The sequence below is a fragment of the Nansenia antarctica genome, assembly GCF_963989245.1.
Source record: "Nansenia antarctica genome assembly, chromosome: 1".
NCBI classification, from domain to species: Eukaryota; Metazoa; Chordata; class Actinopteri; order Argentiniformes; family Microstomatidae; genus Nansenia; species Nansenia antarctica.
Window position 1 is genome coordinate 5568386 of NC_137674.1, and position 11191 is coordinate 5579576.

The window sequence follows — 11191 nt, forward strand, 5'->3', positions numbered from 1 at the left end:
ATACAGAATAGAAATGTATATTGTCGTCATTGTGGTTCCAATCACTACCGTGACTATGCAGTTTCAGTTCTTATTTTATGTCTGTCTATTTTGTTATGATGCAATAGTTCTCATCAGCTAAGTACTGGAAGTACAGCTGGGTGATACGGCCTAAAAATAAAATCTCAGGTTTCACAACTCACCCGATTTACACTTCTCCCACTCGGCTTCGTGCCTCTGTTTGAGATGCTGGAATAAATTAGTCTGCTGTTGCTTTTAGTTGCCACAGACTTTAGACAAAGGGACTCGCTACAGGAGCAGCAGAAAGCGGTGGCGGTTTCCCTGCCGTAATTACCTCAGTTACATTTTCATTGTTAAACATCGTCCTAAACCATACATTCTCATTAGTTGATAACAGCGGTTTATCACTGTTATAAACTGCCATGAACAAAGGAAGGAGCCATGAGCAGAAGTGCAAGTTTAAGGTGTTAGGGAGGAAATACACACACACACACACACACACACACACACACAGACACACACACACACACACACACACACACACAGACACACACACACACACACACACACACACACAGACATAGACACAGACACACACACACACACACACACACACACACACACACACACAGACACACACACACACACACACAGACACACAGACATAGACACAGACACACACACACACACACACACACAGACACACACACACACACACACAGACACACACACACACACACACACACAGACACACAGACATAGACACAGACACACACACACACACACACACACACAGACACACACACACAGACATAGACACAGACACACACACACACACAGAGACACACACACACACACACACACACACACACACGCACACACACGCACAGACACACACACACACACACACACACACACACACACACACACAGACACACACACTCATTGGCATGTGGACTCTCCTCTCTCTTGGCTTCTTATCAACACGTTACATTAAATCTGTAGGTGTCTGTTTTTTCTTTCTCTCATTATGTCACACCTCACCCTTTCTCTTACACACTCAACTTCCTTCCTGCGTGCGTGCTCTTATCTTATCTGATTGTTTGAGAGTACATAATATGAAACCTTTTTGATTACATTGTTCTCAAGTACCCTGCGCAAAAAACAGAAACCTGAATTCATCACCTCCTTCAGTTGTTACTTGATATTTCATGATGTTTCGATGTTTTGGAAATAAATGTTTTAATGCAATTCTCAAATGAATCATGCAAAATGAGTAATGCCGTTTTGATGTCCATTTTACATGTGTAGTTTCGGATGAGGTGTCTAATGTTGTCAAACTTAGAACAACTCGAAGCCCAATTTTGCATATAATGACTTGCATTCTTGAAACTAGACATCCTAACCTACATACAAAACATTTTTTAAATATTTCTTTGCTGTTTTGAACCACTTTTTTGACCCCAATGTCAGACTTAAGCCTTCTAATTTTTGGAATGAAGCACATCCGCATTTTTCTATGGTTAAATGTACATGAAAATGTCACCGATGTCTTGTGGCTACCAAGTCAAGGTGGCCCCCACAACCTTTACCAGCGTATAGGTGACCACCTCCTCCACTTTTGCACTACTTTCTTTTTAATTCTTCTTCTTCTTCTTCTTATGTTGCCTGTTTGCACCAAATACCACAGCAAATTCCTTCTATGTGAAAACCTACTTGGTGAATAAAGTAATTATGATTCTAAAGACATGCGTGACAAGTGATTCCACCCCCCACTGCATAGCATAACCCGGTAATGTAACTCAGTGGTACCGACCGACTCAGTATTGTAAACATGTCTCCTCTCTGCTTTGTTACTGACCAGACCTTCCTAAGACGTTAATGACTCTTGTATTTTTCCCTCCCAAACAGAAAATAATGCCTACAGCTTTGGGAGAACCACTATAGCCAATTTAGATGCCAAGTGAGTAATTCAACATTTCCATTCCACTTTTCCATTCCGTTTGAAGGCAGACTCTCGCTGGTTGCTAACTGTGTGTACCTCTCTTGCTATTTCCCCCAGAAACACCCTGCTGTGGCTGCACACCACCTTTGCTTTCCTCTACCTGTTACTGACAGTGTACAGCATGAGACGACACACCTCCAAGATGCACTACAAAGAGGATGACCTGGTGGGTGGCTCTGACCTGACCAGATGGCTGTCACGCACACACACACACACACGCAAGCACACGCACACGCACACACATACACACAGACAACCTGCCTCCCTTTCATGTGTTTCACACAGTGCTACTCCAATATCCATATCAATCCTGTTTTTTTACTGTAAGAAGCTATAAGATTATAAGATTTCCAGAGCGTTGTACGTGTAGATCAGTGTGAAAAATCGATATGTCACTTCTCTCCTTTTAGGTGAAACGCACATTATTTGTCAACGGAATCTCCAAATATGCGGAGGAGAAACACATAAAGCAACATTTTGAGTAAGTACTTTTTTCAACTGAAGTTGTATGGCTAAAGTAAACTTTTTAGAACACATTTCAGGAAGTAAACGGTTTCATTCTACTTCTCCATATTCTCCATTTTGCACAGCTGTGTTCTCCCCTACAGTCTTCTGTTAAGTGTGACCTGTGCCTCTAGTCGTGGTAGGCTGCAGTCTTGACCCTACCCATGAGTCTCCGGCCAGACAATGGCAGGTCTATCTCTGTAATTGTTCCTAATAGAAGCCAGATGAGGGGGATTATGCGAGTCATGTGGCAGGAGGGTGGGCTGGGAAGAGCTGGTGGCCTCACCTCCTGCTGGGCCAAATAGTATTAAACTAAATCTCATTTCTTGTCTAGTATGTTCTTTACGCTCCAAAAATACCTCTCTCCCCCCGTAGCCCGGTCCATCCATGCAGATGTCAGGGAGAGTCAGGGCCCGCAGCTGTGAGTCTGAGAGACCTCTGGAGGGTAGTGGGGGAAGGGAGGGGGGGGACAGAGAGTTTGTGTGTGTGTGTGTGTGTGTGTGTGTGTGTGTGTGTGTGTGTGTGTGGGGGGGGGGGGGGGGGGGGGGAATGTTTTCTTAGCACACTTTAGGTCCGTTAATACCAATCAATCATCGCTTGAATGCTACAGCCTATTTGGGTATTGTAGCTGACCAGGTGCATCCCTTCATGGCCACAATGTACCCATCTTCTAATAGCTACTTCCAGCATGATAATGCACCATGTCATAATAGTAACGTAATCAAAACAAACTGGTTTCATGAACATGGCAATGAGTTCAGTGTTCTTCAGAGGCCTTCCCAGTCACAGGATCTGAATCTGATAGAACACCTTTGGGATGTGGTAGAACGGGAGATTCCCTGCTTGGTAAGGAACTGGGTGATGCAATCATGTCATCATGGACCAGAAACTCAAAGGAATGTTTCCAACATCTTGTGGAATCATTGCCACAAAGAATTGAGGCTGTTTTGAGAACAAAGGGATACTTGCCAGTATTAGTATAGTGTTCCTAATGAAGTGTTCTGTGAGTGTATATAGTATAGGTAGTGGACTACTAAGTAAGTAAGTAAGTAAGTAAAGCTTCATTTATATAGCACCTTTCATACAAGTATACATAGTGTACTCCTGTTGCAAGGGATGACTTGAAGCAGAAACCTTGTGCAAACAGATTCCTGTCATCACTTCATTTAATCTGTCACTCTCCATCTTTCCTTTTTCCTCCCCTTCTCCTCTCTCTAACAGACAGGCCTATGAAAACTGCTGTGTGTTGGAAGCTCGTATCTGTTACAATGTGGCAAAACTGATGTACCTGAACTCGGAAAGGTAAAGACTGTGTGTGTGTGTGTGTGTGTGTGTGTGTGTGTGTGTGTGTGTGTGTGTGTGTGTGTGTGTGAATAACCACGTTTTTTTGGTTAACTGGGATTCAAAATGACATTGTTGAGCCGCCAATTTCAAATAATGGAGCCCTATACTATACTCAGGGGTGCACATAACTGGTGCGCCAGTGCGCATGCGTCGCCAAAATGCATGCTGCGCGGCAGATCAGCCGCATGAGGGCGCTTTTGCGCACCCCCCCCAAAAAAAAAAAAAAAAAAAGTTTATCACAAAAAATATATCCTCTACCATGGTTGAAATTGAGGACAGTGATAATTTACAGCAGTCAAGAGAGCAGTGACGATGACGATTAAGCTTGTAGCATAAATAAATGCTTAGGCTGTAACTTTTTGTTGAAAAGTTGATTTCAGTGTTTACAGAACAGAGCAGTGCTTAAAGAGATGTCAGTTGATTTCATTGTGTTTAAAGGAGTCTGACAGACTTTCATGCTTAAAGAGCAGTCATTTGATTTTGCATTTGTTTATTTTGTTTTGCACACAATCATTTGTTCGTTCATCTTTATTTATGAATAAATGTCGTTTTGCTAATAAAAGTTATCCATGTATCCCTTTTTCATCCATCCTGTGGGACGGGTCGTGACTCGCGAGCTCGGGGAGCACCAAACAGCATCCCTAGGTGCTCCTCTGAGCACTGGCCCCAAAAAGTTATGTGCACCCCTAACTATACTACTACAATACATTAATGTCGAAAAAACACCGGAAGCACAGTCGCGACACAATTAGGCTACTTCATAGTTTCCATAGACCGAAAGGAAATTCAACCAGCAAACATCATATTCACATCAGCAGCGCAGCAGCGACAATGCGGAGATTCCTTATTTGACAGCATCAAGACAACATCAAGCCCAAACAGGATAATGCCAGCAAACAGCAGTGGATATGCAAGCCGTATTCCATCTATTAATACATAGCTTAATGCACACACACACCGGTAAGCCTACCTGGCTTCTGTGATTGGCTTTGGCTGCGGGTCCCGAAGTAGTAATAGTTGACAGGTTCCGTGATTTATCTCCGATGGTCACTTAGTTAATCTCCTTCCATATGATCCTTGATCCAATGCGCCGTCCGATGTTGTTTCTTGTAATGTGTTTTTTTGTTGACAAAATTTAGAGACTAACTGGAAACAATTTGTATTGTATCCTACAGACCGTTGCGGTGTGTAGCAGTCTGCAATGTAGGCTAGCCCATCACAGTGGGCCTGAAAGTTGCATGAAGATTAGTCTATTTAGTTTGTAAGGCTATTCAAGTTTTTTTTTCTCCAGAAAAACAAGATTCACCTTTTCAGTCTTCAGGGCTTGTAACTTAGCCTGCTGTGCTGAACACGCGCTCTCTGAATGTGAGCTTGTGACACGAGTACAAGTACTTTCGGGCCACCCACGACATCAGTGGGTTACAGCAACCGAGATATCTTATCTGTCGAGATGTCGATACATTTGAAGTATTTCCATCTTTGGCTATCACCTTGTTCATGCAAATCCTACACACAGCCTCGTCAACGTTTGCTGGCTCTCCCTTGTCAGAAACCGAGATGCGTCCATATTGCAGAAGTGGCTTTTTTTCAGGGAACATCTCGCTAACTTCCCTAACAGTGTTGCTGATGGGATTGATTTCCAGCCCAACCACAGTCGAAATACCGTCCTGTGTGATCATAATCAGGCAACACGGTTCCCTAATTCTCCGTTCTGAGGAGAAGCTATTTATTGACAAATGACATTGTTTACAAAAATCACTTTCATAGCATCTTCAACCACACACTCTTAAGGCGTTTATTATATAGAGCAATTGATGACGTTAAAAAAAAGAATGACGGGTTCGATAAAAAACGTTGCTATTTTTAGAAAACCGCAGTCTTCGGTTTAACCGTAAAACCATCCAACCCTACTGACTGCCTGCCTACCTGCTGTTTGTTGTACCGTGTCTCTTGATCATGTTTAAAGTGAAACGAGTATACATGTTACATGGTCTTGGTTGCTGTGTGCAGGAAAAAGACTGAGCGCAGTAAGAAGTTCTTCACTGACCTGGAGTCCAAGGAACACATCTCCACCATGATCAACCCAAAGCCCTGTGGGCACCTGTGCTGCTGTGTCATCAAGGGCTGTGAGCAGGTGAGAAACTCTGTCCTACCCTCAATCGACCACCCCTTACCTGAACACTCCACAGTACACCATAACTCTACTTTAAGAGGAAGGTTCAAGGTTTGAGTTGCTAGACAGATATTTCTCTGGCTGCGGTGTGTTGTGACAGAGACCTTGACTAGCCTCATCTGTCCTACCTGCAGGAAGAGGCTGTGAGTTACTACACCAAGCTGGAGGCCAAGCTGAAGGAAGAGTACAAGAAGGAGAGAGAGAAGGTCAACAGTAAACCCTTAGGAATGGCCTTTGTCACATTCCAGAACGAGGCGATGACTGCCATGTGAGTGTGTGTGTGTGTATGTATGTCTGTCTACCAGAAAGAAAGAGACTAGACAATGCGCCCTTGGAATGTGGAAGTTGGAATGTCATTGTTGTGTTGCGTCACTGACCCAGTAACATGGTGTATTTCCCCCCCCCCTTCAGAATCTTGAAAGACTTCAACGCGTGTAAGTGTCACGGATGTGAGTGTCAACAAGAGCCCAAGTCTTCCCCGGTCAGCACCAGCCTTCACACGTACAACTGGAGCGTCAGCTACGCCCCTGACCCACAGAACGTGTACTGGTAAGAACACGTGTTCACATTTCATTGTTGTTCTTGAGTGAGACCTGTGAGATTTTATCGCTAGTTCCTGACCTTTTAGACTAACGATGCATGTCGGTCTCCACCTCTCGGAGTATTGTGGTTGTTGTAGTACGATACTACGATTCGATTTCATCCCACTTTTTTCCCCTCCTGCCGATGAACTGATATCTGAGCGCTAGTATCGGCTTACACGCTACACAAGACTAGTAGCTGTCGGCCGTTGTTCTGTGTCGGTCTCTCCGTCGTCTATGTGAAGGATCACCGGCTTGGGGGGGCGGCTGCGGCGCAGGAGGTAGAGCCGCCGTCTGACGATCGCAAGGTTGGCAGATCGGCGGTTCGAGCCCCGGCTGGCCACATGTCGAAGTGTCCTCGGGCAAGACACTGAACCCCAAAATTGCTCCCAGTGAACGAGCCAGCGCCTTGCTTGGTAGCTTGCCGCCATTGGTGTGTGAATGTGTGTGTGAATGAGAGGCCGTTGTAAAGCGCTTTGGATAAAGGCGCTATATAAGGGCAGTCCATTTACCATTTGTCCTCTCCTCGCAGGGAGCATCTGTCAGTGGGAGGATTGTCCTGGTGGCTCCGCTGTTTCATCATCAACTGCATCCTCTTCCTCCTGCTCTTCTTTCTCACCACGCCGGCCATCATCATCTCCACCATGGACAAGTTCAACGTCACCAAGCCGGTGGAGTACCTAAACGTGAGTATCGCTTTGCCGTAACCCTCTACCACAGCTCTGGAGGTGGGAATCGCCTCCTGTGTACTAATCCTTAACCTTAACTTTGAATTGATAACATCCCACCACCGCTCTACACCTACGCCCCCTTGCCTCTGCTCCTGTCCTCCAGAACCCCATCGTCACCCAGTTTTTCCCCACCCTCCTGTTGTGGGCCTTCTCCGCCCTCCTCCCCACCATTGTCTACTACTCCGCCTTCTTCGAGGCCCACTGGACACGGTACGACTCGCACAAACATTCAGTGTTTACTAAAAAACGCACTTAAATGCACAAATATTGTATTGAAAAGAAATTGTATTCCAGCGATCACTTATAGTTGTGAAACTATGAAGTAGCCTAATTGTGTTGCGACTGTGCTTCCGTTTTTATTTAATTTTTTTCAGTCGCTCACTGAACACATACAGCACTCGATGTGCATTGAAACCTTGTTCTTTGGAATTCTCAATGCCAAATTCTAGAATGTTCCCTGCCTCCGAGCGTCCAGCCACACAGCCACACAGAGAGTTCATACGTCCTGTCTTCCATGTGTTAAATCTCTGTAATGACTCTTCTCTCTCCAGGTCAGTAGAAAACCGGACCACCATGCATAAATGCTACACCTTCCTTATCTTCATGGTCCTGCTGCTGCCCTCTCTGGGACTGAGCAGGTACTGCACGTCTTCATTCACCAGTGAACAGAAAGACCTCGAAACATGTTGTTTCATTTATTAAATGAGATTAAAAACCTGATGGATTTTTTTGGGGTGTGTCTGCCGTGTCAAAATCAAACATGAAATGTGTATGTTAAGTGTGACTGCATTGTTTTGTTTTTTTGCTTTGCAGTTTGGACGTTTTCTTCCGTTGGCTTTTTGACAAAAGGTTCCTGGCAGACGCCACAGTGAGATTCGAGTAAGAGGCATTGCTTCGACCAATCACAAACCATCTTGATAACCTGTTATCACACCAACCTCAAAACCCACATGACTCATATTCATTTAGATGAATGAAACCTAGATATAAACCCGAATGAATGAAACCTAAATATATTGTGTGATCTTTCTTATTTGAATGTGATCTTTCTAAATGGTAAATGATCAGGCTATATCGGTTTCATTAAGTTTAAAATGTATTGAATACATCTTATGTATGTATGTATCTTACATAAGTGTTGAACATTGTACATATATATCTCTTAAATACCTTTGAACCTGTTGTCCTCTTTTTGACCCGTTATCTCCGCTATCACCCTTATCTTTCTCTGCTTGTCAGGTTACAATTATCTGCTCTGCCACAACCAAAACTCACACAACTCTTGGCTATTAGCTTTAATATTAGCCTTTAGAGAAAAGCTGCACTCTCTAATGTTGTTGGGATGACTTCCTGTTTCCTCTAGATGTGTGTTTCTCCCTGACAACGGGGCTTTCTTCGTGAACTACGTCATCGCCTCGGCGTTCATCGGTAACGCCATGGATCTGCTGAGGATCCCCGGTCTGCTCATGTACATGATCCGCCTCTGTCTGGCCCGTTCTGCTGCCGAGCGCCGCAACGTCAAGAGGGTGAGCAGCGAACACCCACTTCCTGTTAGCTAACTGTACCTTGGTTCTGATGAACCGCACCACAACAAGGACGCTTACACGCACACACACACACACTACTCTTTTCGAGTATCGATGCTATTCTGATTCTGTATCTTAATGTGTATCCTGGGAACGTTCTGTGTCTCCGCAGCACCAAGCCTATGAGTTCCAGTTCGGGGCGGCCTACGCCTGGATGATGTGCGTCTTCACTGTCGTCATGACCTACAGCATCGTCTGTCCAATCATTGTCCCCTTCGGTGAGCTTTGCCGTTACCTGGCTCTTACTGTCTTGTTTACTCATAATGGTCTGCTAATAGTTCTGCATGGTATACTGTGATAGCACACAAAAGGGACGGAGTGTCTGCAGAGAACGGGACCACTGCATGAGGGCTTCTAGAGAAGATGGACAGGAGTAGTCCCACTAAGTCTCTCTCTCTCTCTCTCTCTCTCTCTCCTCCCTCCCTCCAGGACTGATGTATATGCTCCTGAAGCACCTGGCTGACAGGTACAATATGTACTACGCCTACCTGCCCTCCAAACTGGACAAGAAGATCCACTCTGGGGCAGTCAACCAGGTGGTAGCTGCCCCCATCCTCTGCCTTTTCTGGCTGCTGTTCTTCTCCACTGTGCGCACTGGTAAGAGGGCGCCCTCTACTGGCCATGTGTCGGAACTTCCTCTGCCTGCCTGCGTCTTTCCGTGCGGATGCAGCATTTAAGAAATGATACTACTGATTGGCTCAATTTTGAGTGAACAATGGTGAAAGATGTCTTGTCATTGAGATTGTTTAGGAATTTTGAGGTGACGCCCATTCAACTTGTGACGGTGTGTCTAAAGTGATGGGTTGTTATCATTAAACACATCATAATAGGGTGCAAAGAGGAGAGCACACTTCAGACCCCACCGTTTGGCCAATTGGCTGTTTTGAATTAATACTCTCAAAACCTTGAAAATGAATCAAATCACTACATGCTCTGGTAATTGTTTACCCTACCTCAAATTCGTGGACAAATGCAATTGGCTGTAAGGAATCAAATAAGTACTACACATTCTGATAACTTTGCAGTCATACATTTGTATAATTGTCACCAATTGATATGAGGCCCGCTACATCATTTGTGGGGGACGACATGTTTACTGTACATTTATATTTATTTATTATAGTAGTTATTATAGTTATTATTGAGACACTCAATATATAAGATGACTTGCACTTTGCAATGAAAAAGGCAGTTTTGCCTCTCGTCATTTCTTTGCCGTTTCTGGATATTTCTCAAAGCCACTTGGCATGTCTACTCAAGTTGTGGCAGACTAAATATAGCACAAATATCATAAAGATCTTGCATTTTTTTTATAGCAACGGTTTACAGACAAATAAGAAATAAAGAATCCATATTTTTTAACAACTAGAGGCCACTAGAACATGTGGTAGATGTAGCGCTACCTAGAAATGATCATCAAGCCTTCTTCACAGTAATAACGCACACACACACACACACACACACACACACATACACACACACACAATTTCAACATACAAAGCATAGCCAACATGAACATACACAGCAACATTATTAAAAGTAGTATATATATTTATTAGTATATTTGCACGTACAGGAAATTGGTGCATAGGACATAAGGTTGGTGCATAGGACATAAAAAACAACAATATATAAGCAAAAATAATTTTAAAAGACAATGGCAAAAGAGCAATAGAACATTAATTATATAGGCTGTAAATTATAATAAATGTAAAACTAATATAAATGACAGTGGTCTGAACCTTTTTCCGGAGGGAAGTCTTTGGAAGAGGTGGTGACCGGGGTGGGAAGGATCAGCAATGATCTTTCCTGCTCTCTTACTGGTCCTGGATTGGAACAGGTCCAGGAGAGAAGGCAGGTTGCAGCCAATGACCTTCTTGGCTGACAGAATAATCTGCTGTAGTCTGCCTTTGTCCTTGGCAGTGGAGGCAGCGAACCAGACGGTGATCTGAGGATAGACTCGATGCAGTTTTCCATCCCCGTTGGAGATTAATCTAATGAAGGTTGTGTCATCCGCGAACTTCAGGTGTTTGATCGAAGGGTGGCTAGAGGTGCAACTGTTAGTGTCGAGGGCGAGAGTAAAGGATAGAGAACACAGCATTGTGGGGCTCCAGTAGGGGTGTAACGGATCACCTAACTCACGGATCGGATCGTGTCACGGTTTTTGAGTCACGGATCGGATCATTTTTCGGATCAACACAAACATTTTTGTTATAAAAACTGCTTTTTCCTTGAATTCTGTAAAAACACCACTTTTACTATGTGAC

The 11191-nt window shown here is 44.1% G+C and overlaps 1 protein-coding gene across 1 annotated transcript in view; it reads left to right on the forward strand.

Moving 5' to 3' along the window:
• Positions 1-11191, forward strand: part of LOC308175798 (CSC1-like protein 2) — a gene marked incomplete at its 5' end in the record, with an annotated part of 29063 nt that overhangs the window by 11323 nt on the left and 6549 nt on the right. The window contains 14 exons of the mRNA XM_080550351.1: positions 1912-1963; positions 2063-2171; positions 2416-2486; positions 3731-3811; positions 5864-5987; positions 6161-6294; positions 6438-6575; positions 7140-7293; positions 7442-7548; positions 7890-7976; positions 8152-8217; positions 8702-8864; positions 9037-9142; positions 9354-9521. Of these exons, the coding sequence (XP_080406477.1) occupies positions 1912-1963; positions 2063-2171; positions 2416-2486; positions 3731-3811; positions 5864-5987; positions 6161-6294; positions 6438-6575; positions 7140-7293; positions 7442-7548; positions 7890-7976; positions 8152-8217; positions 8702-8864; positions 9037-9142; positions 9354-9521 (1560 nt within the window). The remainder of the gene's footprint in view (positions 1-1911; positions 1964-2062; positions 2172-2415; positions 2487-3730; positions 3812-5863; positions 5988-6160; positions 6295-6437; positions 6576-7139; positions 7294-7441; positions 7549-7889; positions 7977-8151; positions 8218-8701; positions 8865-9036; positions 9143-9353; positions 9522-11191) is intronic.